Source organism: Nicotiana sylvestris, chromosome 3 (assembly GCF_000393655.2).
Source record: "Nicotiana sylvestris chromosome 3, ASM39365v2, whole genome shotgun sequence".
Lineage (NCBI taxonomy): Eukaryota > Viridiplantae > Streptophyta > Magnoliopsida > Solanales > Solanaceae > Nicotiana > Nicotiana sylvestris.
Genome location: NC_091059.1, coordinates 162,726,564 through 162,754,555, shown reverse-complemented (window position 1 = coordinate 162,754,555; position 27,992 = coordinate 162,726,564). Strand labels below are relative to the sequence as shown.

The following is a 27,992-nucleotide window of genomic DNA, read 5'->3' as shown; positions in this document are numbered from 1 at the left end:
ACTACAAACAAAGCATCCATAAGTGTGATTTGTTGCCGAACTTTGTGTTCGTTGAAACACTGGGGTTTGAAGTACCGCTACACCAGTGTGTAATTCGTTCTATCCTGGGAGGAAATAATCTATAACCTTGGGTACTAGGAGGGGATTAAATTCCTTAAGGAAACACTGTGAATTCAGTGGGCTCGAATTAATTTCTGTTTTTTATTTATATTTACGTTTATAAGCTAACGTTCTAATTTCCAGAATCATTATTTACAAGTACAGAGGAACAACAATCTTAAGGAATTTAATAATTTAATAATTTAATTTCTGTATTTGTGTTACTTTTATTATTCTGGAAACTATAACCTTGTTTCCAACCTTTGTGGTTTTTTGTGTACTCCCGTTTGGAGAGTTAAGCCTTTGTGGCGGTTTGTTGGAGATTAAAATCTACGTGATTTTTACTCCAGTTTTAAAACCTTCGTGGCATTTTGTTGGAGATTAAAATCTACGTGATTTTTCACTCCAGTTTTAAACGTTTATTAAACGTTTGATTGTGTCATTTTTACAGTAAAAATGGCGAATGACGGAAATCAAGCTGTTCCGATGATGACTGCCAACGCATCGACAAGTCGAACTCCGGCGTTGGCACCGGCAGAGAAACCCGGAAAATTTTCCGGGATGGATTTCAAGCGCTGGCAGCAAAAGATGTTCTTCTACTTGACTACGTTATGTCTACAGAAGTTCATCAAGGAAGATGTTCCTGATCTTCCAGATGAAACTCCAGAGAATGATAGCTTTCTCGTGATTGAGGCATGGAAGCATTCTGACTTCTTGTGCAGGAATTATATTCTTAGCGGGCTGGAGGATAATCTGTATAATGTATACAGTGGCGTGGAGACGTCAAAAGAATTGTGGAATGCACTTGAAAAGAAGTACAAAACTGAAGATGCCGGGATGAAGAAATTCGTCGCTGCAAAATTTTTGGACTACAAAATGGTAGATAACAAGTCTGTTATTACCCAAGTCCAGGAATTGCAAGTGATTATTCATGATCTACTTGCTGAAGGTATGTTTCAAATAAATATTGATATTGAAAGTAAATTTTTTAGTAATTTTACTAACGGAATTTTCATTGAAGGTCTTGTCATCAATGAAGCATTCCAAGTAGCAGCAATAATTGAGAAGTTGCCTCCATTGTGGAAGGACTTCAAAAATTATTTGAAACACAAACGAAAGGAGATGTCCCTTGAAGATCTCATTGTTCGATTGAGAATCGAAGAGGACAACAAAGCTGCTGAGAGAAGAGGCCGTGGAAATTCAACAATAATGGGAGCAAATATTGTTGAAGATAACAAAAAGAGAAAGAAGGCTTCTGGTCCGAAATACAACCCAAGCAAGAAGCGGTTCAGTGGAAACTGCTACAACTGTGGGAAAACCGGACACAAATCTACGGAGTGTCGTGCTCGGAAGAAAGACAAGCAAAGGGGTCAAGCAAACATGGTAGAAAAGCATGATGATGTTGATGACTTGTGCGCCATGCTTTCTGAATGCAACCTGGTAGGAAACCCAAAGGAGTGGTGGATTGATTCTGGAGCCACTCGCCATGTTTGTGCTGTGAGGGAAGCATTTTCTACATATGCTTCTGCTGGACCCGAAGAGACGCTCTCTATGGGAAATGCTGCTACAGCAAAAATTGAAGGATACGGTAAGATATTTCTCAAGATGACTTCTGGCAAGGTCATGACTTTGAACAACGTCCTTCATGTTCCCGAGATTAGGAAGAACTTAGTCTCTACTGGACTTCTTGTAAAGCACGGTTTCAAGTGCGTTTTTGTATCTGACAAGGTAGTGATTAGTAAGAATGAAATGTTTGTAGGAAAAGGTTACCTTACTGAGGGCCTTTTCAAGCTGAATGTAATAGTTGTTGAAACTAATAATAAAACTTCAGCTTCTTCTTACTTACTTGAGTCAAATGATTTATGGCATGTACGTTTAGGTCATGTCAATTATAAAACCTTGCGAAAAATGATAAACTTGGAAGTATTGCCTAAGTTTGAATGCGAAAAATCAAAATGTCAAATATGTGTGGAATCTAAGTATGTTAAACATCCTTATAAGTCGGTTGAAAGGAATTCAAATCCTTTAGACTTAATTCACACAGATATTTGTGACATGAAGTCAATACCATCTCGCGGTGGAAAGAAGTATTTCATAACTTTTATTGACGATAGTACTCGATATTGCTATGTTTACTTACTTAATAGTAAAGATGAAGCAATAGACGCATTCAAGCAATACAAAAATGAAGTTGAAACGCAACTTAACAAGAAAATCAAAATGATAAGAAGTGATAGGGGTGGTGAATATGAATCTCCTTTTGAACAAATATGTTTAGAATATGGAATTATTCATCAAACAACAGCCCCTTACACTCCCCAATCCAATGGGATTGCGGAAAGAAAGAATCGTTCATTAAAGGAGATGATGAACGCATTGTTGATAAGTTCTGGTTTGCCACAGAACTTGTGGGGGGAAGCCATTCTTACGGCCAGCCGAATACTAAATCGAGTACCCCATAGTAAAACACAATCCATTCCATATGAAAAATGGAAAAGAAGGAAGCCCAACTTGAATTATTTTAAAGTGTGGGGGTGTTTGGCAAAGGTGCAAGTTCCTAAACCCAAAAGGGTAAAAATAGGACCGAAAACAGTTGATTGTGTTTTCATAGGATATGCAACTAATAGTAAAGCATATCGATTTCTGGTTCATAAATCAGAAAATCCCGACATTCATAATAATACGGTTATAGAATCAGATAATGCTGAGTTCTTTGAAAATATATATCCGTATAAAAAGGAATGCGAGTCGATTGGTGAAGTATCTAAACGACCTCGGGAAGAAACAAAAGAAAGTACATTTAATCAGGGGGATCCAAGACGTAGTAAACGTCAAAGAACGTTTACTTCGTTTGGACCAGATTTTGTGACTTTCTTATTGGAAAATGAGCCTCGAACATTTAAAGAAGCTATGTCTTCTTCGGAATCATTGTTCTGGAAAGAGGCAGTCAATAGTGAAATAGAATCCATATTGAACAACCATACATGGGAATTGGTTGATCTTCCTCCTGGAAATAAACCTTTGGGTTCTAAATGGATTTTTAAGAGAAAAATGAAAGATGATGGCACTATTGATAAATTCAAGGCAAGACTTGTTGTCAAAGGGTATAGACAACGAGAAGGTCTTGACTACTTTGATACATACTCCCCAGTTACAAGGATTACGTCCATACGGATGTTAGTAGCATTAGCTGCAGTGTATGGTCTTGAAATTCATCAAATGGATGTTAAAACGGCCTTCTTAAATGGAGAGTTGGAGGAAGAAATTTACATGGAACAACCTGAAGGGTTTGTGGTTCCAGGTAAAGAAAATAAGGTATGTAGACTTGTTAAGTCCCTTTACGGACTAAAACAAGCACCCAAACAATGGCATGCGAAATTTGACCAAACAATGTTGTCAAATGGTTTTAAGATAAATGAATGTGATAAATGTGTGTACATTAAAAATGTTCCAAATCACATAGTCATTGTTTGCCTATATGTGGATGATATGCTGATAATGAGTAATAACATTGCCAACATAAATGCTACTAAGCGTATGCTAACTAGCAAGTTTGATATGAAGGACTTGGGAATTGCAGATTTAATTCTGGGGATTAAGATCCAAAAGACTCCTCAAGGCCTGGCATTGTCACAATCTCATTATATTAAGACAGTACTTGAAAAATTCAAGCACTTGGGCTTTAAAGTTGCAAAGACTCCAATTGACGTGAATCTTGCACTAGCAAAGAACAAAGGCCAAAGCATATCACAATTGGATTATGCTCGTGTGTTGGGATGCTTAATGTACATCATGAATTGTACACGACCAGATATAGCTTGTGCTATAAGTAAACTAAGTCGATACACGAGCAATCCAGGCCAATCTCACTGGATGGCAATGAAACGAGTTTTGGGATACTTAGAACATACCCAAAACTTTGATTTGCACTACAGTAAATATCCTGCGGTGATTGAAGGATATTGTGATGCAAATTGGATCACCGGTTCAACTGATTCGAAGTCCACAAGTGGATATGTATTCACTATTGGTGGAGGAGCGGTATCTTGGAAGTCGTCCAAACAAACATGTATTGCCCGCTCTACAATGGAGGCTGAGTTCATAGCCTTAGATAAAGCCGGTGAAGAAGCTGAATGGCTCCGGAATTTCTTGGAAGATATTCCATTTTGGCCCAAACCGTTGGCACCAATATGCATACACTGTGATAGCCAAGCGGCAATTGGAAGGGCTGGGAGCGTTATGTATAACGGTAAATCTCGTCATATACGACGAAGACATAAAACCGTTAGGCAACTTCTCTCTAGAGGAATTATCACGATTGACTATGTAAAGTCAAGTGATAATGTGTCAGATCCACTTACAAAAGGCCTAACTAGAGAGGTAGTTGAGAAATCATCGAGGGGAATGGGACTATGGCCGAGAACAAGTCATTGTGGCGGTAACTCTACCTAGAAGACTGGAGATCCCAAGATCTAGGTTCAAGGAGATCAAACAAAGTCATTAATGACGGTTCAACATTGTCAACAAAATTTGTTTTAGTCCATTCTCGTGATGAGACAATGTTCAGTACCAAGGATAAAGCATTAAGGCTTTTTAATGATTTCTAAATTTGATACAGGGTATATCAAATAGTGTATCTATGAGATGACACGTTTAGGAATCACCTATGTATGTGTGAAGTGTTAGCCGCTTCAAGGAGAATTTTGCAAGGCCAATTCTCTACGCACTTATGAAACCAGGCAGTGTTCATGGCTGAAACGAACACAACAATGAGAACCAAAGACGGTTAAGGGATTGATTGTGTGACTTATGGTTGTCTAGGTATACACTAAAGTTCGACGGTTCAAAGATATCAAATCTACCGATTGACCGAGTATATCCGACATAAGTTCACTACGGAAAGTTCAAAGGGAAACCTACTTATCCAGATGCAATTAATTCTTGTTTGCAAATCACACAAGTTTTTCATGCATACTTCCATGATATAGCCATTCCCCATTCATGTGGGGGATTGTTGAGTTTTTGTTTAAGATGAAATAGTCTTAAAATTAGAGTGAATGGGAAATGGGATTTGGATTCGGATTTGGTCAAATGATCGATCGATTGATTAATTTTTTGGACCAAATTTATTTGTTAATAGTGAATATTAACGTGATATAATCCGTGTTTGTAACGGATGTTTTCCAATCCGTGTATTGTGTTGCAACACTAAGCAACAATGCAGCCTAGTGCACCTCCCACAATGGTGCAAGTGTTCCTCCCACCAAGCAAGTGTATATACCACCATGTAAGTGCTTTCTCCATGATCTAGTGCTTGTTGCACCATGGAAGGGGCGGATTTCTCTCAAATAACTGCTATAAATAGAGCATAAGTTGGAGAGAAAGAAGAACACATCGGAAAAAACACTTGAAACACTCTGTATACACTTAATATACACTCTGTATACACTGGATATACACTCTGCATATACTGGATATACACTCTGTATACACTGCGTATACACTGGAAAAACGAATTGCAATTTGATATTCTCTTCAGTAAGAATTCAACATTGGCTATACTTTGCATTCCTTCCTCTCAGAATTTCCATTCGACTTCTGAGTTGTCCTCCTTATTCTGCATTGTTTTTAACTACAAACAAAGCATCCATAAGTGTGATTTGTTGCCGAACTTTGTGTTCGTTGAAACACTGGGGTTTGAAGTACCGCTACACCAGTGTGTAATTCGTTCTATCCTGGGAGGAAATAATCTATAACCTTGGGTACTAGGAGGGGATTAAATTCCTTAAGGAAACACTGTGAATTCAGTGGGCTCGAATTAATTTCTGTTTTTTATTTATATTTACGTTTATAAGCTAACGTTCTAATTTCCAGAATCATTATTTACAAGTACAGAGGAACAACAATTTACAAGTACAATAATTAACGCCATAAGCAACCGGACTCATCAATCAAACAATTTCACAATTTGAAAGATTTAAGAACAAAAAAAAGTAGAAGAGAGTTGAGACACTCATAGACAAAGATGGTCTTCTAACCAGCGAATGAGGCACAAATTGTAAGTTGTGAAGTACTACTGTAGATTATAGTTAAATAAATATAAGTGCAATACACATGATTTGCTCAAAATAATTTGCACACGTGTCCCTCTTAGAAGACATGCAGAATTAGCTATTTACACTTAAGCTTTTTGAAATCCTAAATGTATCCGAAGTCCGAACAATGTTCGTACACCTAAAGTGTCGTTTCTAAATAGTAGAAAAATAAATATAACTGCACAGTTATTCAATCCCTGGCAAGTGCTTTTGCCCATTGACATGCTGAGATCATTCAAAATAAGTACTCTCTTTGTTTCAATTCATATGTAATTTTAAGAAAGAAACAAAGGTTTTTGAAATTTATAATCTTATATCATAATATTTTATTTGTGACTATAAAGCTTTTTAAACTTATGGCTTAAATTTGTCATAATATTTATATGACTATTAAAGTTTGTTGCTAAGAATAAAATGATAAGTTAATTAAAGTGAAATAATTTTTAAATTTAAAAATTATTACTCTTTTTTGGAATGAAAAGTAAGAAAATGGTATCATATAATGTACGAATACAGTAAAAGAGTTAAAAGAAAACAAAACAACAAAGGTGGAGATTTAATCGTGCTTTCCAACTAACACACTGTGTCCGCCTATGAATAGCTCGAAAGATAAACAAAGACCGGAAACAACTTATGCCATGCGTGGGTATTCTGGGTAGTCAAAACAGAAGATATAACAACATAAAGGTTTACTTATTGTAAAGGGTCTTATCTAAGGGTTTGTCATGACAAATAAATTAAATAAGGTGTGCGTATGGAAGATCTTTTAGAATAGTCGTTCTCAAATTTCATTTAAGATTTGAAAATTGTTAAAGTAGAATATATTAAAATATTATTTATGTCAACATCTTTAAATTTAATGTTTATAGTTGATAATGTTAGCAATAAATTTTCGTAGTATGAAAAATAAACTGCAACAAAAATAATATGAAGAAAAAAAATAGATTTTATTGATAAATATTTGTGGGTACAATTCTATGTATCCCTTGATTCTCTTCTCTAAAATTCTCCATGATTCGAGGGCTTGAGAAGCGTCTTTCTCGAATGTAGGATGATGCAGACCTCCTTGTGATGTATTTAATTGCCAAGAATGTCGAGCAGCACCTTGTTGTTACGGGTTGATCTCCAAAAAGAACTCTGTTGATCACTCATTTGTTAAAGAACTATGCACATGATGATTGATCTCTCTGTTTGTGGATGTCTTCACCAATTGCGGAATGCTCTTCTCCAATTCTGAATGTCCTCTAGAGAGTTATCTAACCTCTCTATTATAGTAGTAGATGATGGACAGTCCAGCTACATATGAACTCTCTTGCTTGATTCTGATTGACTCACATGTGAGTCGTCAAACTTATCACACAAACTATATGATTAGCTTACTTGTGATTGGCCAGACATGTCACATTATACATTTGGCCATCTTTGGTTGGTCATTGACTTTTGACTGGGATTGCCATATTATTTTAACATGTGACATTATCTTGTTGGCTTTGAATTTGACTGAACATGTCATGTCACTTGACACATGGCATGAGCTTGGGCCTTAAGATGAAATGGACCTTGGGCTTTAAATTTAAAATAGACTTATTTAATTTGTGAAGTCCAAATTAATTTAGAATTTAATCCAAATTTTGTATGGACTAAATTCAATAATATTTACATATATACAGATGCCCCCTACTTCAAGTCTTGCCCGGTATAGACTTCACGAACCTTAGTGACGAGGCTTGAAGTACCGGCGAAGGCAACAATTTTTTTTAGTCTCCTAACAAAAACACTTGCTCATGCACTTTGATTGAGTAATGAGTATTAGGTGAAACCACATAATCATATTGACAAGTAGATTCTAGTCAAATAACGGGTGTTACATCTTTAATTTGGAGATACAGTTTGATAGCTTTTCCTTGTTAGGCTTGAACTTAGTCAAAGAGAATCAACTTTACAACATGTAAAGATATGCCACGTAGGATAATATAAGGCCACGACCAAATTTGATAATAAGCTTAGCACACTTGAGTTATGACTCCAATCAAAGTTTCTTCCTCTAATTTGACGTGCACCACTATCCCTTACCAAAATTAATTCACCCAACATAGTGTTTTATTGAATTCAAATACGTCTCTGAATCCTTTCATTTAAAGAATAAGAGATTTTGTAATCAACTAGGAATTCTCTTGTTATTTAATAAGGAAGTCTTGTACATCAAGTAAGACACTACTGTCTCATGAGCTTTATAAAAAGGACAAGATCTAGACCTCAGACACATAAGAGCACAAACTTGCAACTCGAGAAGTTCGGCTAATCATGAGAGACGATATACAAAACTCTTCCCATTTGTAATTCCTTCTTCTCGCATCTCTTTTTTTTCTATATTCTTTCTCACGATTTTTTTTTTCTTTTTCAGGAATTGGCATCACCCAGAAAGGAAGCTCGAATCTACAAACCTTCAGTAATTTAGATGGTTGTTTTGATATTAAACTTGGCCATAGTTTCAAGCTTTGTGTCGTTGGCACTGTTACCTGTCACGCTAATCCAAACTTTGAGTTGCGAGTACATTTATCTATCATGACGAGTTGAAGCCTTGTGTCATTGACATCGGTATCTCCTACTGAATCGAAGCTTCGTGTCATTGGCACCAATCAACTAGACAGAACCAAAAGCTTCGTTCCATTGGCACTGAGGCCTCCAAAATCTTTTCCCTTATGCTGCAGAATCTGTCTGTGATAGTCATCTTTAGGCATCTGTGAAGAAAACTATCATGTGTTGTCGTAGGAACACCAGAAACACAAGCCGTATGATCCTCTTGAATACTTCAACATATCAAAATTTTGGGGCAAAATTCCTTCTATAGCTTCTCAGGTATTATTTTGAAATTTTGTTTCAAATGCTGTCATGCTCAAATTTACAGCTTTGCCCGCCTTCACCAGAAGACCCATATCTTGGCGTAGCAATGTCGAAATCACGAGTGGTTTATGGCTCAGAAACTAGACTTCCAGAGCTGCAAATTATATAACGATCACAATCACATTGACCCTATCTCTTCCCAGATATATTCTAGAAGTTAGGCGATGAGTTTCGACATGCGAGCTCTTTTAGCTTTGTGCGCTCTCACCGAATTGAAATATGTTCAACAATATCTTTTTGTTTTTTACAGGCGAAAAGGTACATGAAGACTTCGTATCTATTGAGCTTTGGCGTAGACGACTTATTGTAACTTAGCGAATAAATTCATGGAGCATCCTCTTCTTATAGTTGGCTGGAGATGTACATGGCATTCCAAGTCCCAGTTTTTGTGAAGAAGTAAAAGGAGCACTCTCTTTTTGAAATTTGTCATAGAAGGATAGATGAAGTTGTTAAGTAATTAGTCGTGTATAGTATCCCACGTCGCAAAATAGATACCTATTATGCCGTAATTATTGCATATAAATAGGGTTGTACAACACTTTATTTAAGTTATAATATTTTTCTCCCGTGCTTTCTCAAATGGTATCAGGGCATTAGTGAGAAACTTATCGCTGTGCATCATTCCAGTGACTTCCGGGAAGAAAGACATCATCGCCGTGTAATTTTCTGGTGACTTAGAAGGCTGTCCGCAAACAAATCACTTTCCGTTGGTGCTGTGCAAAAACCAACACCACCACAAAACTCCTCAGGCGACCAAATCCAAGTCAACCCCACCGGAAAACTCACATCCATGCGCCCTCATACGCCGAAAAAGGAAAAAAAAATCCGACAAGATCTGACCCATGCGCCGGCGCGTGAGACCTGTTCCGGCCAGATTTTGGAAAAATTCCTATTGAATAGTCAGATCACCTAGTAATTCCGAGCCTACCCTTACCTTATTCTTTTTATTCCAATCACTTTGAGATTTTCCGGCAACTAACTAACTTTCCGGCAGCTACAGTGATTTTTCCGACGAAATTTTTTTGGACAGATTACTCAGGAGGTTATTCCGAGTCTTTTCATTCAAGTTTGAATCAAATTCCAACCAGTTTAGTATTCTCTAGTGTAACATTATAATGGCATTCGTATCAGAAGTCTTTAACTCACAACCCGTTAGATCTAATTCATTGAATCCAATCCAGATAGTTTCTACCAAATTATATTGAGTTCCTTCAGTACAAAGCATGTAAATAGACATCTTCAGGGATAGCTTCCGTAGTTCAAATAGATAGTAGCGTGACTTGTATCTCCCAATCTTCAACCTCTGAGTCTTGGGTCATTGATTCAGGTGCATCTGATCATATTTTTTATAATAGGTCAAGCAAGCCCACTTCCTTCCTTAACTTTAGATTCAGTTATTTATGTTCCCAGTAGTCCTTTTAATCTTATAACCATTAGTCGCTTAGCAAAATCACTTAAATGCGTTGTTTTATTTCTTGATGATCTTGTTTTTATATAGGAACGTATTACGGGGCAGATCATTGGTACCGGGCGTGAATCAGATAGACTTTATCACCTTATCCTTGCAAAATTACATGGACTCACATCTTGTCTTCCTTCAATAACTTGTCTTGTTACCGATTCACCAGATTTATTATATAAACGGTTGGGACATCCCAGTTTGTCAAAACTTCAGAAAATGGTACCTGGTTTATCTCACTTGTCCACTTTAGAGTGTGAGTCATGTCAGCTCGGTAAGCATACCCGCTCTCATTTCCCTTAGTGTCTTGATAATCGAGCAGAGTCACCTTTCACTTTAGTCCATTCAGATGTTTAGGGTCCTAGTCGGGTCAGTTCTACTTTGGAATTCTGCTATTTTGTCAGTTTCATTGATGATTATTCCAGGTGCACTTGGATATTTTTGATGAAAAATCGGTCTGAGTTGTTTTTTATTTTCCAGACCTTCCACGCTGAAATTCAAAATCAATTTGCGGTTTCTATCCACACATTTCATAGTGATAATGCCATAGAGTATTTGTCTTCCCCATTTCAGCAGTTTGTGAACTCTCTTGGGATTATTCATCAAACATCTTGTCCGTACACATCTCAACAAAATGGGGCAGTTGAAAGAAAGAATAGACATCTTATTGAAACTGCTCATACCCTACTCATACAATCTCATGTTCCGTTGCGTTTGGGGGGGAGGTGCAGTTCTTACATCTTGCTATCTTATTAATCGTATGTCATCTTCAGTTATCCAGAATCAAGTTCTATTCTCTGTCCTATTTCTCCACTTGCGTTTGTTCTCTCTTCCACTCCGTATCTTTGGAAGCACGTGTTTTGTTCATAATCTTACTCTAGGAAAAGATAAGTTAGCTCTCCGTGCTCTTAAGTGCGTATTTCTTGGTTACTCAAGAATGCAAAAGGGGTATCTATGCTATTCTCCTGACCTCCAGCAGTACCTTATGTCCGCTGATGTTTCCTTCTTTGAAACCCAATCATACTTCATAGGTCTAGGTAATCACTTAAATATTTCTGAGGTGCTACCAATTTCATCTTTTGGAGATTCAGTCACTATATCCTATTCATCTTCCTCTACAACTCCAGCTCCACCATCTACAGCTCCGGTTGTAGCTCCATCGCTCTTGACTTATCATCGCCATCCACGTCCAGCATCAGGCCCAGGTGATTCACGTCCTATATCAGATTCTGCACCTACTGTGGACTTGTCTCCTCTTAGTCAACTAATTACACTTCGCAAAGGTGTACGATCCACACTTAATCCTAATCCCCATTATGTCAGTTTAAGTTATCATCATCTGTCATCACCTCATTATGCTTTTATATCATCTTTGTCCATTCTTTCTATCCCTAAGTCTACAGGTAAGGCACTATCTCATCCAGGATGGCAACATGTTATGATTGAAGATATGTCTGCGTTACATGCAAGTGGAACTTGGGAGCTTGTTCCTCTTCCTTCAGGTAAGTCTACCATTGGTTGTCGTTGGGTTTATGCGGACAAAGTTGGCTCGGATGGCCAGGTTGATCTGCTTAAGGCTCGTCTTGTTGCAAAAGGATACACTCAGATTTTTGGCTTGATTATAGTGACACTTTCTCTCCTGTGGCTAAAGTAGTATTTGTCACACCTCCTTTTTGCGCGCCCGGCCCCGAAGGGTTAAATGCGCGGGTGGAGTTTTTCCAATTTAAGTGACAATATTCGAAATGGGATTATTTATTTAATTCAGAGTCGCCACTTGGGAAAGGTTTGGCTTTTGGTGTCCCAAGTCACCGGTTTATCTTGAATCCCAAATCGAGGAAAATATTCGACTTTTCCAAATGAAGTCTGCGAACCAGAAATTCTAAGTAAGGAATTCTGTTGACCCGAGGGAAGGTGTTAGGCACCCTCGAATCCCGTGGTTCTAGCACGGTCGCTTAAATTGTTATAATGGCTAAAATATCTGATTTAAATACATGTTGTGACTTATGTGCTTTTATTAAGTTTAAACCGCTTTTATTATTATCATTTGTTTTTATAGAATTGCAACGTCGGGAAATTGCATCTCGAACCACGTCACAATCAATGCACCCATAGTTGTTAACACATTTCGACTCCGTTGAGATTTGGATTCGGGTCACATCAATGCGCACCCAAGTTTAAGAATGTAATTTATTAAAGGCGCGCCTAAAGCAACTAGCGTATTGTTATTTTGGGAAGGCCGTAAAATTCGCTAAAACGGCCTATCCTGAATTCTAAGTATATGCATCTAGAGGGCCCCGCAGCTTGTGTATTTTTGTTTTGTCGAGGCTCGTCTCATTTTATTTAAAGAGGATAAATCTTCGATGACTACATCTTTGTTATGTTTAGTCTAAAATAAAAAGGAAGATACATGTTGATTCAAGTATATGCTTTAGGCCTAATTCTTATTGATTTCTGATTAATTATTTATAAAAGCAAAGAAAATCATACTTTATGAGAAATGTTCTAATTTGACGAAGAAATTACATGACAAAATGCTATGCTTATATCCAAAACATCTCTTGAATCGAATTTAGACTTATTTAGGCGGGATTAAGGGAATTAACTTACTAGGCATTATTACCAACGGGGGTTCGAACGTGCTCCTATATACTGCCTAGCGGGTTCTAATGAAAGAAACTAAAATAAAACAGAGCATTATTGTGAAAGTGGAAGCATTTTATCCTATGCATATCATTATAGCTAAACGGGAATCCGGTCAGTTACTATGTCGAATATTTGTACAATTCTACGTATTGTACTATTACTTAACTCATGTCATCAAACAACTATAAACTAAGATACAAGAGGCTAAACTCAGTTAAGTATTAACTAACTAGATTTTTTCTGCTATTGAATTACACATTATTCAATTTATACAGAGAAATCCATAGACCATGAACATTACAAACAGACATTTGAACTTCTTCAAAAACTCCTTTCATTTCATGCTTTCGAACTGTTACAGTTAACACCAAGATGGGACTCGAAATGTGTACCTGGAAATACTGAAAATGCAAAGGAGAAGAAGGAGAAGATGGGGAAATCAGCAGCAGCAAGGAACAGGACTAGCAGTAGCAGCAGGACATTGAATGGCAGCAGAGATAGGGAACAGAATGGCAGCAACAACAACACACGAAACAATTGGAGTGGGATCAAGACCTCAACTGAAATACTCAACTAGACCAAATCCTCGAGTAAGATAACAACAACCAAGCAGACTCAGCTGGGATTTGGAGGAAAACAGTGTTACACAAACAGGCCCAGATTCAGTGAAATCAAAACAACAGGAAAGAAAGCAATTTCTAGTTTGTCTGTTTGAGTTATCAGACAAAAATTCTTTTCCAGTTTTCTGTTTCCAGAACTTCACTCTCCTGAAAGTTTCTCCTCTCAAATTACTCTGTTCTTGTCAATGTCTATCTCTATGTGTGTGTGTGTGTATATCACTCAATGTGTATCACCTTCTCTCTCTTTCCAATTCTCCTATATGCTCTGTGTGTATCTATTTGTATGTATTTCAGCTCTCTCTTTCAAAATTTCCTCACCGTGTGCCTCCCTCTGTATCTGTGTCCTCTTAACCTCTAATCCTTGGGTTTTTCTGACCTCCCTCTTTTATAAGCCTTAACCTTACCCCTTTCAACAGCCTGTTTAGAATATATCAACATACCCCTCCCATGTGCCTTCCATTTTCAGTTCCACTTTAGCTAATTAAGTATTAAACCCCATCCTTCCCCTGACAGGCTTAAACTTTCCCATTTTATTAACTAAAAGCAAGCATGGGCAGCAGGATGTAGTCTGACAGCACATGCTGTCAAACCATTTTTAAATCCAAAGTCCTTTTATGCAGGAAACAGGCTGTGCACAATGCACATGCTGTGCACAAGTGCACATGCTGTGCACAAGTGCACATGCCATCAACTCAGATTTCAATTAACAATCTACCCTCAGATTCAAATATAGCAACTATAAGTGAACCTACTTGATCCTTACTTTGATTCAAACAAAGTTGCAGCAAGCAACAGGTGCAATCGTTAACATTTGAACTACTGAAATTAATTGACGACATTTGTCGACTCGACTATACTAGTTATAACTCATACAATCGTAACCAAAAATCAGACATTTAACAGTATCAACAAGGTTCGCATTACATTGACTGAGCAGAATTGTGCTTCGAGGAATCAGTTAATCAGTACAAATTTGGAATTCAACTAATTGCTCAACAAATACATACATACACACTATCAGGACAAGTAGAAAATGACACTTAATCAAACAACAAGGGTTCAGGCAAAGTAGACAGGACACAATTAATAGAAACTCAAAACAAAACAGACTTCAACAATCATGAACAGCTTTTAAAACAAATCACACGGACTAAAACAAGTAAAGGAAAGAAAGCAAACTCACCTTAAAACTCGAAAAATCAAAAGTTTTGAACTCGGATTTGGACAGACCTTTCTTAAGGCTGAACGGACTTTAATCGAAGTGTTTCTCAGATGAGAAACACCTCGATTAAGGTCCATTAGGCCTTAATTTCTTTGGCTCGAATAAAACACGAACCAGTGACGAAGAATTACAAAGTTCCAAAACTCAGATCTGGGATTCATGCTTCCCTGATCAGATTCGGACCAAACCAAGTATGGTTTGGTCACGAGGGGTCTGGGGAGTGTCTGGTGGGAAGCTGGGGTTAAACGGTGTAGATCGAGTTTTGACTCGAATCTTCAAATGAAGATTCGAGGACTTAGAGGATGATTCGAACTAAACGGTCAACAAGTCTATGTTCAGGGTGGTGAGGGGGTTCTATGGTGTTCAGGGCGAGGTCACCGGCGTTCATGCCGCCGGTTTTCATGGTGGAGGATATAGGGGCGGCTCTAGGGTTTGATGGGGATGAGGTTGAAGACGGGAGCTGGGGTATCAGATGGGGGGCATGGTAAGGTTATAGGCTTATATATGGAATAGGTGGGTAGATCTCAGCCGTCGGATCAACTGAAATCAATGGCTTGGATCTAAAGGCCTAGGGGAAACGGTGTCGTTTCAACTAAAGGGAGTTTGGGTTGGTCCGGGTGGAAACGGGTCGGGTTCTGTTCGTGGGTATGGGAAATGTGATCTTGGTCGTTGATCAATCTGAGATCAACGGCCTGGATCAAACTGGATTAAAACGGCATCGTTTGGACACCCTGGGTATCAGGTTGGACTGGACCGGGCAAGCTTGGTTTGGGCATTGTTTGTTTGGGCCAATTTTAATAAATTGGCCCAATCCGGAAGAAGAAGAGAGATTTCTTTTTTTCTTTTATTATTTTTATTTCTTTTTCTTATTTATTTTAAAAACAAAACTAAGCAAAGAAAAAATCAAATTAAAATTAAAACACACTCAATACAATTATTTGCACACACACACTAAAATATTTCAAAACAGGTAAAATCAAACAAAAAATAAAATCACGGACGAAGATGCCTATTTATGATTTTCTATTTAACGACCGGATTACGGTTCGAATTATGCATGACCCACACATTTTTTGTATTTTGTTTTAAATAAATAAATAAATAAAAACGGGCAAAAGTCACAAATAAATCAACAAAGTGCCGTACAGAAATCCAAAATTGTACAGCAGGACCAATTTTTATTCTTTTGGAGCGACTGTCGCGCAAAACAAAAATCACGTGCTCACAGTATTTGTTCGTCTCTTTTTGTCCATGGTTGTTGTACATCATTGGCCTCTTTATCAGTTAGACATTAAGAATGATTTTCTCCACGGTGATCTTGAAAAAGAAGTTTATATGGAGCAACCACCTAGTTCTGTTGCCCAAGGGGAGTCTAGTGGTCTTGTATGCCGATTGCGCAGGTCACTATATGGTTTGAAACAGTCCCCTCAAGCTTGGTTTGGTAAGTTCAACACAGTTGTTCAGGAGTCCGGCATGACGCATAGTGAAGCTAATCACTTTGTATTTTATTGGCATTCTACTCCTAATCTGTGTATTTATCTGGTGGTTTATATTGATAATATTGTTATTACTAGCAATGATCAGGATGGTATTACTAATCTGAAGCATCATCTCTTTTAGCTCTTCCAAACTAAGGATCTGGGCAGATTGAAGTATTTTCTAGGTATTGAGGTTGCTTAATCTAGTTTGGTATTGTTATTGCACAATAGAAGTATGTCTTAGACATTCTTGAGGAGACTAGAATGATGGGTTGCAGACCTGTTGACACTGCTATAGATCCAAATACGAAGCTTCTGCCTGGAAAGGGGGAGCCTCTTAGAGATCCTACGAGATATAGGAGGTTGGTTGGCAAATTGAATTACCTCACGTTGACTAGACCTGACATTTGTTTTCCGGTAAGTGTTGTAAGTCAGTTTATGGATTCTCCCTGTGATAGTCATTGGGATGCAGTTGCTCACCGTCTTTGATATATAAAGCCAGCTCCAAGAAAAGGGTTACTATATGAGGATCGAGGCCACGAGCAGATTGTTGTGTACATAGATGCTGATTGGGCAGGATCACCTTCTGATAGACGTTCTATGTTTGGATATTGTGTTATAGTAGGAGGTAATTTGGTCTCTTGGAAGAGCAAGAAATAGAATGTAGTTGCTCGATCTAGTGCCAAAGCCAAATATCAGGCCATGGCTATGGCAACGTGTGAGTTAGTTTGGGTCAAGCAGTTGCTCAAAGAGTTGAAATTCGGAGAAATCAACAAGATGGAACTGGTGTGTGATAATCAAGCTTCTCTTCATATTGCATCAGATCTGGTGTTCCATGAGAGGACTAAACATATTAAGATCAACTGTCACTTTGTCAGAGAAAAGATACTCTCAGGAGATATTGTTACAAAGTTTGTAAATTTGAATGATCAACTAGCAGATATTTTCACTAAGTCTCTTACTGATTCTCGTATTAGTTACATCTGTAATAAGCTTGGTACATATGATTTATATGCATCGTCTTGAGGCGAAGTATTAAGTAGTTAGTCTTGTATAGTCTCCCTATTGGGAAGTAGATGCCTATTATGCTGTAATCACTGTATATAAATAGGGTTGTACAACACTTTAATTAAATAATAATATTTTTCTCCCATGCTTTCTTACAGAAGTGTTCCCTCCTTGAGGCTTGGTGAGAGAGAGGATTGCAACGACCGTATTCCATCCTTGACGAGCGAGCACGTGGCACCTCTCATCCTTGTGGATTGCCACGGAAGAGGCTTGGAGTTGGAGCGACCGTATTCTTTTATGCAAGCGCGCATGTGATGCAACTCATGATTCTTGCGTATTGGCGCATAAGAGGCTTGGAGTTGGAGTGACTGTGTTCTTATTTGCAAATGAGCATGTGGCAAATCTCATTCTTGCGACTTGGCGAAATTGACACTACTTGGAGCAGTCCTTTCCATCCTCGACGAGCAAGTACTTGGCACATCTCTGCAAAACTATTCATTCTTTGACGTGGGTGTGATGAAATTTCGAGCTTCTTGCTTTTGAAGAATTAAGACTTTAAAGGCTACATTCGATAAAATTAAAATCCACTGATAAATTCCTTGAGGACTAGCCGAAATCGACTTTTGAAGCTGATATAAATGTCTGATATTTCGAGTTTACAAAGTTGTGTATTGTCATTAGAATTCACATATCTCAAGCTAGGAACATCTAAATCACTAGCCGTCTATTTCTCTTGAAATAAGACTCAGAGATAAGAAAATCCTCAAAGTATCATGGAAGGATTCCTAGCAGATTAGCCGCAACAATTTCCCCAAATTAACCCATCTGTCTGCCGAACTTGTTGTTCAGCTTTATGTGCTCTTGTGGAAAAATTCACATATCGAGCTACATATGTCGGAGTCACAAGCCATCTGTTCCATTGGAAAGAAATATCCAAGACCTACAATATCTTTAAATACCATAGAAAAAATACTTTCAGAACGTCCGCCATAATATTTTGAAATTGCTACAGAAATTTGCCACACTTGATTTTCAGATTTGCGCACTCTAGATAAAGAAACTCATATGTTGGGCTAGGAACATCAAAATCACAAGCCATTTGTGCCACTGGAAATAAGACTCAAAGATAAGAAAATCCTCAAAATATCACAGAAGTATACCTTCCAGATTGGCCGCAACAATTTCTTGAATTTGATCTAGACGTCTGCCTTGCTTCTTTTCAGCTTTGTGCGCTCCAGTCAAAAAATTCATATCTCGAGCTAGGAATCTCCAAATTGCGATCCGTTTGCGCTGTTAGAAACTCATATTTATGCATCACATATGAATTTTATCGCAAAATTTCTTTTGGGCTGGAAACAAAAAATTCTCAAAACGCGACCTAGCTGCAGTAAGCTTTCAGATTCGTGTAGTTCTGGTAAAACAAAATTATATCTTGAGCTAGGAGCCTCCAAATTGCCAATGGTTTGTGTTGTTGGAAATTAGACATCTAAATATACAACATATATAATGTTTTGGGCAGAACGTCTTCCAGATGGACGACAATAATTTTCCAAAATTGATCCTGTCGTCTGTTGAGCTTGCTTTCCAGCTCTATGCTCTTTGAGTTGTCCTACGAACGTTTTTTTTCTTCTTGAAATTGACTTTATAGTATTGCATGTATTAACTTTAGGTATCATGCTTCCCAAATCTTATCTCTTTATTTATTTATATTTTGCAGACTCGCAAAGAAGCTCAAAGGTTTGCAGATGTCATACTGAGGTGTTATACAAGATGCAGAGTCACCCTTTCACCAACTGTTGCACTTGATTTGTTGATAGTCTTGAAGTTCATCAATGGAGGATCCCATGGTGATTAAAGGTTTTTCAAGAGATACGACTTCTCATATATGGGACCTTCAACCAACACTTGCATAAGAGAAGGAAACTATCATGCTCGAGGCCTAACAACAAGATATGTGGTCAAGAGATCATCACAACTACTGAACACAAGAGACATACATCGAGAATGGTATTAAATGTGGAGACATCATACAGACTTGGAAAAACATTCAAGACGCATCAGCAACAAAGCCTAGTTTACAATCATCTTCATGATTTAGGCTTTTGTATAGAAAAATGTCTAGTTCCTTTTGTCTCTACATTTTTGAATGTATCAACTTTTGTACTAATGAAACAATAAAACATCTTTTATACTTCAACACAAATCATCTTCCTTTCCTCACATATATGGGCCTCTACACTTGGAAGAGTTAATGTGATGATCCCATGACAACGAACTTTTATTTTTCTAAAACTCATGCGACTGGACTTAGAATAAAACTCTAAGATGCCTATGTACCTTGATGAAGAGGATCAAGTCATAACATAGTTCAGAGAGGTGAGTTTTTTTTCCGCCTAGGAAGCCTCTCGCGAGGTTTTCAACCTATCTGGATTTTTTTGGGCCGTAAATAATTAAGACTCATGTAGGCCAGGAGTATAGCAACGTGAAGTTTAGGATCATGCATCAAGGAGTCTAGCAACATGCAGTTTAGGCTCATGCATTAAGGAGCTTCAGGACTTGCTGTTTAGGCTCGTACTTCGAGGAGTGCAGCAACGTGCGATTTAGGCTCATGCGTCAAGGAGTATCATGACTTGCAGTTTAGGCTCATGCTTCGAGAAGTGTCACGTGACTTTCATGGGAAGTACTGCTTCAAAAAAATTTCGTTAATCGGACCAACTCTAAGACCATCCTTATCAACGATTTTGTATGCACCGCTTGAATAGGCTTCCATCACAACATATGGCCCATCCCATTTTGAGGTAAACTTGTCACCCATGCATTTGTTGACGATTATGGGTCTTCAAACAACTAGGTCCAAGTCTCCCACTTGGAATGATCGTGGTCGCACTTTCTTATTGAAGGCTCTTGCTAGTCGAGCTTGATAGCACTCCAATTTTTGTTGCGCTTCCAATCTTTTCTCATCTAATGCCTCTAACTCTGCTAGGCGAAGTTGAGCATTCTCTTCAGATGTGAGTCCTTCTTGGATTGGAATCCGCAACGATGTAATTTGTTGCTCCAACGGGAGGACTACTTCAATGCCATACACCAAAGAGTAATGAGTTGCTTGTATAGCAGTTCTGAAGGTTGTCCAGTATGCCAACAATGCTTTACTAATTTTATCATGCCAGTCTTTCTTGTTCTTTGCAAAAACTTTCTTCAAAAGGTTACCAAGCGTCTTGTTAAAAGCTTCAGCAAGGCCATTAGCAGGTACATTATATATTAAAGACTTATGTTGCTTGAAACCGAACTTCTCGCATAGACTCCTTACGAGCTTGTTGTCAAATGGCGTTCCATTATCAATGATTATGCATCTTGGTATACTGTACCTAAAAATTATATTTGACTTGATAAAATCAGCAACAGTTTCCTTTTTCACTTCCTTGAGTGAAACAGCTTCAGCCCATCTAGAGAAGTAGTCTGTGGCAGCCAATATATACATCTATCCCTTTGATGACTTTGGAAGTGGTCCAACAATGTCAAGTTCCCATGCATCAAAAGTCCATGAAGCTATAGTTGGATGAAGAGGCTTTGGAGGTTGGTGGATGTATGGCATGAAATTGACATGCTTGACATCTTTTGGGATGCTTCATGCAATCTTTCATCATTGTCGTCTAGTAGTAGCCCATCCTCTTGATGTGAAAATGGAGCTTAAGACCAGATTGATGTGCTCCACATGAGCCAGAATGTGCTTCCTCCATCACTTGGCAGGCTTCTTCTTTGTCAAGATATCGCAAGAATAGTCCTTCAAAAGAGTGGCGAAACAATGTCCCCCTATATAAGATGAATCGTGGTGCCTTTCGTTTGATGCATGTTCTTTATTGCGGATCCTCAGATAACTTTCCATGTCCAAGGTACTCTATCAGTGGCTGCCTCCAATCTTCTTCTTCAATCACTCGAACAGATGTATGATGGCTTTCGTTGATTTGAAGGTCAAGAAGTGTAGGAATAACCCATCGATGACACACATATACCTTTATTGACTTATTCTCTCTAAGTGGCATCATCATGGCCAAGTCAGCCAAAGCATTAGCCTTGCAATTTTCTTCTCTTGGGACGTGATTTAAGAACATTTGATCGAATATTTCAAGTAAACCAGAAGCATATTGATGGTGTGAAAAGAGATCTTCCTTCTTTACCTCGTAACTCCCTAAAAGTTAGTTGATGATCAGCTTAGAGTCACCGTATATCTCCAACTGTAGAGTCTTTATGTCTAATGCCATTTTGAGACCGATGATCAAAACTTGGTAATTTGCAACATTATTGGCGCATGTTTCACCTAAAATAAAGGAGAATGGCAAGACTTGCCTTTCTAGAGAGATCAACACAACCCCTGCCCCCCCCCCCACCGCTATGACATGCAGATCCATCAAAGAACATTTTCCATGGTGGTAATTCTTAAATGAACAAAATGTATTCATCTGAAAACTCATCAGAAAGCTCCTATTTCGCTGGAAGAGGGGGATCAGCTAGAAAATTAGCTAGTGCTTGTCCTTTCACAACCTTTTGAGGTATGTATGTGATCTCATATTGGTTGAAAAATATGGACCATCTTGCTAGGCGTCCAAAAAGAATAGGCCGAGTCATCGCGAACTTCATGGGATCTGCTCGAGAGATGAGTTTGATGGTGTATGCTTCAAAATAATGCCTTAGCTTCTTTATCACATAAAGTAACGCCTAAGAATATTATCTTAATAGGCATATAGTTCAGCCCAGCTCCTATTAGAGTTCAACTGAGGTAGTACAAGGCTTATTCGTTTCCTTCCTCATTCTCTTGAGCAAGTAGTGCCCCAAGTGAATGTTCTTGTGCCGCGATGTAGAGTATCCATGGCTTCCCAAGCATTGGTGCTCCTAACATAGGTAGATTCAACAAGTATCTTTTGATGCTTTCAAAAGCGTTTTGACATGACTGATCCCAACGAAAAGGGATAACCTTCCTCAATAGATGATTGAAGGGTTGACACCGTCCGGCCAGATTAGAGATGAACCTCTGGATGAATGCTAAGTTTCCTTGGAGACTTCAAAGCTCCCCCAAGTTCTTTGGCTCAGGCATTTTCTGAATGGCGTCAATTTTTGTGGGATCAACTTCAATTCCACGATAACGCACAATTAGTAGCATCAACCATGAGTTCAATAATTAGTAGTGAAAAGTCATCTTTCGGACATGCCTTGTTTAGGTCCCGAAAGTCAACACAAACACGCATTTGACCATTCTTCTTCTTGATAGGTACAATATTCGGTATCCATGATGGGTACTTCACCTCTCGAATAAATCCCGCCTTGATGAGCTTGTTGACTTTGACTTCAATTTGTGGTACCATCTCGGGTCGAAACATGCATTGTGACTGCTTCACAGGATGTGCTCCACTTTTGATCCCTAAATGATGAACGACTACTTTAGGACTAAGACCAGACATTTCTTTATATGACCAAGCAAAGACATCTTTGTACTCGGTCAATAACTTAGAGTATTCTTCCTCCTCTTGAGGCATAAGAAGCACACTAATGAAGGTGGGGAGTGGATCTTTCGGAGTGCCTAAATTGAGTTCCTTAAGTTCATTTACGGTTGATTGCCCGCCAACTTTTAGTTGAAGGGGAGCCTCGTGTACTTTATCATTAACGTCAAGGCATGGGCTATCTTCCACAGTTATGTGATAGGATGTTTCCATAAAGTCTGACTTTTCTCTTTGACTTCCTTGGATGACTTCTTTCTCTTTCTCTGCTTCTTTACGAGGTTGGCAAGTGTAAACAATGGTTCTCCTTTGCATCTTCAGTGGACTATCTGTGGATATTGACAAAATAGACTTCCTCTTCATACGTGATGGGAAAGCACAACAGATTTCTTTGTTAGCAACAACTTCAAAATGACCCCGCTCCTCATGGACTTGCTCCTTATGTTTTAATAGTATCTTTATAGATGGTGACTTCCTTGTAGTTCCAAGGCAACAAAAGACGGAGGTCTTTGAGGTAGTGGAAACTTCCTTTTGATGTTTGGAAGATACACATTCACCTTTTGACTTAGCTTTCAAACATCGAGACTCGAGGGGTAGAGCCTCCAATGCGATCAAACACTGAAGCCTATTGTTTTATTTTCTTGCCCTTAACTTCCTTCATGTCCTCTACCGAGGCATGCTGTGATGAAGCTATCTCTTTGCTTTTCTTAGATGAAATTCGAAGAGGCTCTGCCAAACTGAATTCCAACCCAAACTTTGGAGTAGAGACGTAGTGCCCTTGCTTTCTCAACTTCATTTTAGACTCATTGAGGCCTTATTGGCCCCATGAGTTGACACACATATACCTTTATTGATTTGAAGATCAAGAAGTGTAGGAATAACCCATCGATGACACACATATACCTTTATTGACTCATTCTCTCTAAGTGGCATCATCATGGCCAAGTCAGCCAAAGCATTAGCCTTGCAATTTTCTTCTCTTGGGACGTGATTTAAGAACACTTGATCGAATCCTTCAAGTAAACCAGAAGCATATTGATGGTGTGAAAAGAGATCTTCCTTCTTTACCTCGTAACTCCCTAAAAGTTAGTTGATGATCAGCTTAGAGTCACCGTAGATCTCCAACTGTAGAGTCTTTATGTCTAATGCCATTTTGAGACCGATGATCAAAACTTGGGAATTTGCAACATTATTGGCGCATGTTTCACCTAAAATAAAGGAGAATGGCAAGACTTGCCTTTCTAGAGAGATCAACACAACCCCTGCCCCCCCCCCCACCGCTATGACATGCAGATCCATCAAAGAACATTTTCCATGGTGGTAATTCTTAAATGAACAAAATGTATTCATCTGGAAACTCATTAGAAAGCTCCTATTCCGCTGGAAGAGGGGGATCAGCTAGAAAATTAGCTAGTGCTTGTCCTTTCACAACCTTTTGAGGTATGTATGTGATCTCATATTGGTTGAAAAATATGGACCATCTTGCTAGGCGTCCAAAAAGAATAGGCCGAGTCATCACGAACTTCATGGGATCTGCTCGAGAGATGAGTTTGATGGTGTATGCTTCAAAATAATGCCTTAGCTTCTTTATCGCATAAAGTAACGCCTAAGAATATTATCTTAATATGCATATAGTTCAGCCCAGCTCCTATCAGAGTTCAACTAAGGTAGTACAAGGCTTATTTGTTTCCTTCCTCATTCTCTTGAGCAAGTAGTGCCCCAAGTGAATGTTCTTGTGCCGCGATGTAGAGTATCAATGGCTTCCCAAGCATTGGTGCTCCTAACATAGGTAGATTCAACAAGTATCTTTTGATGCTTTCAAAAGCGTTTTGACATGACTGATCCCAACGAAAAGGGATAACCTTCCTCAATAGATGATTGAAGGGTTGACACCGTCCGACCAGATTAGAGATGAACCTCTGGATGAATGCTAAGTTTACTTGGAGACTTCAAAGCTCCCCGAAGTTCTTTGGCTCAGGCATTTTCTGAATGGCGTCAATTTTTGTGGGATCAACTTCAATTCCACGATAACGCACAATTAGTAGCATCAACCATGAGTTCAATAATTAGTAGCGAAAAGTCATCTTTCGGACATGCCTTGTTTAGGTCCCGAAAGTCAACACAAACACGCATTTGACCATTCTTCTTCTTGATAGGTACAATATTCGGTATCCATGATGGGTACTTCACCTCTCAAATAAATCCCGCCTTGATGAGTTTGTTGACTTTGACTTCAATTTGTGGTACCAACTCGGGTCGAAACATGCATTGTGACTGCTTCACAGGATGTGCTCCACTTTTGATCCCTAAATGATGAACGACTACTTTAGGACTAAGACCAGACATTTCTTTATATGACCAAGCAAAGACATCTTTTTACTCGGTCAATAACTTAGAGTATTCTTCCTCCTCTTGAGGCATAAGAAGCACACTAATGAAGGTGGGGAGTGGATCTTTCGGAGTGCCTAAATTGAGTTCCTTAAGTTCATCTACGGTTGATTGCCCGCCAACTTTTAGTTGAGGGGGAGCCTCGTGTACTTTATCATTAACGTCAAGGCATGGGCTATCTTCCACAATTATGTGATAGGATGTTTCCATAAAGTCTGACTTTTCTCTTTGACTTCCTTGTATGACTTCTTTCTCTTTCTCTGCTTCTTTACGAGGTTGGCAAGTGTAAACAATGGTTCTCCTTTGCATCTTCAGTGGACTATCTGTGGATATTGACAAAATAGACTTCCTCTTCATACGTGATGGGAAAGCACAACAGATTTCTTTGTTAGCAACAACTTCAAAATGACCCCGCTCCTCATGGACTTGCTCCTTATGTTTTAATAGTATCTTTATAGATGGTGACTTCCTTGTAGTTCCAAGGCAACAAAAGACGGAGGTCTTTGAGGTAGTGGAAACTTCCTTTTGATGTTTGGAAGATACACATTCACCTTTTGACTTAGCTTTCAAACATCGAGACTCGAGGGGTAGAGCCTCCAATGCGATCAAACACTGAAGCCTATTGTTTTATTTTCTTGCCCTTAACTTCCTTCATGTCCTCTACCGAGGTATGTTGTGATGAAGCTATCTCTTTGCTTTTCTTAGATGAAATTCGAAGAGGCTCTGCCAAACTGAATTCCAACCCAAACTTTGGAGTAGAGACGTAGTGCCCTTGCTTTCTCTACTTCATTTTAGACTCATTGAGCCCATTTATCTTTTCAACAATGACTTCGTCTTTGAGTTCTCCTAGTCTTGATAGACTGGAAAAGTTGTAACCAGACTTTTCCATCAGTATGAATGCCTTAATATCAAAGTGCCCTTTTATTTTATCAGCTTGAAGATTGCCTTTAGCAGACTCACAAGTTATAGATGGGATTTGTGCGTTGGGATGGTCGTATGCTCCTTTGGAGTACATTCTTCTAATAGAGGTTTCCATTTCTTTCGATGCCCCCGCAAAACATAGCGAAAAACTGGATGCTCTTTATTAGTCTTTGTCTGTATGTCACCTTCAGATGATGATAGCTTAACAAAGACTTCTTCAGTTATCCTTTTAGACATCTTGGTGGTAGTCCGTTGAGCCTTATTTTATTCTTTTGAATTGATATCAGCACCATCGAGTGATGATGGTTTCTCCACACTCACAAGAATCTAAGTAGAAATTTGCATCTGCAAAGTACGACTCTGTCTCAGCTAAAGGATTGATGTCTATATCAATTTTGACTATTTCTCCATCCCTTCTGTACTTCAGACATTGGTGCAAAGTTGACGATACCACTCCATTCTCATGAATCCAAGGACGTCCAGGCAGTAAGTTGTATGATGTTTTTGCATCTATGACGTAAATCAGGGTGTTTGACTTTATATAACAATGGATAATCCCATACGGATCATACATATGGCCTGTTGTCCTCCTTGGTTGAAACCTTGGATTGTTAAGTTACTTTTGGATGGCTCATAGATAGAGATCCTAAGCTTTTTTAGCACCATCTTTGGCATGATGTTGATAGCCGAATCATCATCAACAAGTATGCGATTAAGATATTGTTCCCGAATGGCCCCTACAATGAACAAAGGTCTATTATGTGGCTTAGATCCCAGCAGCAAGTCATCATCTGTGAAGAAAATTGTTGCACAACATGTGACAACTTTTTTGTTATCATGATGTTCTTGTGTTTTCATTGGAGCAAGCTCATCATTGATTTCCTTTGTTTCATCACTACTAGAAAATATATGAGTTGCACCAACGTGACCTCCATGAAGGAATTTTCCAGGAAAGAATTCATACAATGTGATGGCTTTCGGAACTTCAGCAATAAGGCACCGTTAATCTTCTTGCTAATAGAAGATTTGATAATTCTTGGTGGTTGTAGCTTATCCACATCGCTCATATTTTATCTTGACTTACGAAGTCATAGCCTCAAAATTACTTGATGTTTCGTTTCTTGTTAGTGACTAGAGTACAACCCTCATCGTCTTTATCTTTGAACTGAGTGTCCAGCTCTAGTAAACCTTCAAAATTTGTCCTTGGAAGATCAACTGCAACGGGCTCAAAACTTCCAAATTGCAAGAAGGCGATACTTGAAACATTTTGCAACCTTGAACACTTCTTTTCCTTGAGCGCGATACTTGCATAATTTGCTTCTGCTGTTTCATCCATGTCGATGACGATCTTTCCTTCACTTACAAGAGCCATGATTTTCTCCTTCAAGACGAAGCACTTCTCTGTAGGGTGGCTAATAACGCGATGAAACTTGAAGTATTTTGGATCGCCAACTTTACCAATTTTCTCAGGCCTTTTTTATTCAGGGGGATATATGACTTTCTTGTCCAGCAATTCATTAAGGATCGTGGGTACGTCCAAATCTAAAAATGGATAAACTTTCGCCTCTAATTCCTTCAAGGTTGGACGACGTTTCTCTTCTTTGGGATATTGACTCGGGGTCTTATCCTCTTTCACCTTTTGCTTGGTCAAGACTTTCACAGAAGT

General features: G+C 38.6%; 3 protein-coding genes and 1 long non-coding RNA gene across 4 annotated transcripts; 2 read left to right on the top strand and 2 right to left on the bottom strand.

Annotated features, from left to right (window-relative positions):
- The first annotated feature begins 8,467 nt into the window (after nucleotides 1-8,467).
- On the top strand, nucleotides 8,468-9,660 carry LOC104227133 (uncharacterized). Its single transcript, XR_711036.2, has 3 exons — nucleotides 8,468-8,530; nucleotides 8,599-9,053; nucleotides 9,349-9,660. It is a non-coding gene; the product is annotated as an uncharacterized lncRNA (long non-coding RNA).
- Nucleotides 9,661-16,787: 7,127 nt separating this feature from the next.
- Nucleotides 16,788-17,180, top strand: LOC138888277 (uncharacterized mitochondrial protein AtMg00810-like). Its single transcript, XM_070170110.1, has 2 exons — nucleotides 16,788-16,937; nucleotides 17,019-17,180. Exons 1-2 carry the CDS (start codon nucleotides 16,788-16,790, stop codon nucleotides 17,178-17,180), a joined length of 312 nt encoding a protein of 103 aa, XP_070026211.1.
- A 3,187-nt stretch (nucleotides 17,181-20,367) lies between these two features.
- On the bottom strand, nucleotides 20,368-21,006 carry LOC138888276 (uncharacterized). The gene has a single exon (XM_070170109.1). The coding sequence runs from the start codon at nucleotides 21,004-21,006 to the stop codon at nucleotides 20,368-20,370; it is 639 nt and encodes a 212-aa protein (XP_070026210.1).
- A 376-nt stretch (nucleotides 21,007-21,382) lies between these two features.
- LOC138888275 (uncharacterized) lies at nucleotides 21,383-27,698 on the bottom strand. Its single transcript, XM_070170108.1, has 6 exons — nucleotides 27,470-27,698; nucleotides 26,947-27,309; nucleotides 26,648-26,836; nucleotides 23,863-24,096; nucleotides 22,672-23,346; nucleotides 21,383-21,714 (listed from the first exon to the last, which is right to left on the bottom strand). Exons 1-6 carry the CDS (start codon nucleotides 27,696-27,698, stop codon nucleotides 21,383-21,385), a joined length of 2,022 nt encoding a protein of 673 aa, XP_070026209.1.
- Between the last annotated feature and the right edge of the window lie 294 nt (nucleotides 27,699-27,992).

Coding starts and splice junctions, on each gene's coding strand:
- LOC138888276 (XM_070170109.1), bottom strand. CDS start 21,006: ATGTATATATTGGCTGCCACAGACTACTTCTCTAGATGGGCTGAAGCT.
- LOC138888275 (XM_070170108.1), bottom strand. CDS start 27,698: ATGGCTCTTGTAAGTGAAGGAAAGATCGTCATCGACATGGATGAAACA. Junction 27,310..27,469: donor CAAAGATAAAGACGATGAGG/GTTGTACTCTAG, acceptor TTATTGCTGAAG/TTCCGAAAGCCATCACATTG. Junction 26,837..26,946: donor TATCTATGAGCCATCCAAAA/GTAACTTAACAA, acceptor TTTACGTCATAG/ATGCAAAAACATCATACAAC.
- LOC138888277 (XM_070170110.1), top strand. CDS start 16,788: ATGGGTTGCAGACCTGTTGACACTGCTATAGATCCAAATACGAAGCTT. Junction 16,938..17,018: donor GACCTGACATTTGTTTTCCG/GTAAGTGTTGTA, acceptor TGATATATAAAG/CCAGCTCCAAGAAAAGGGTT.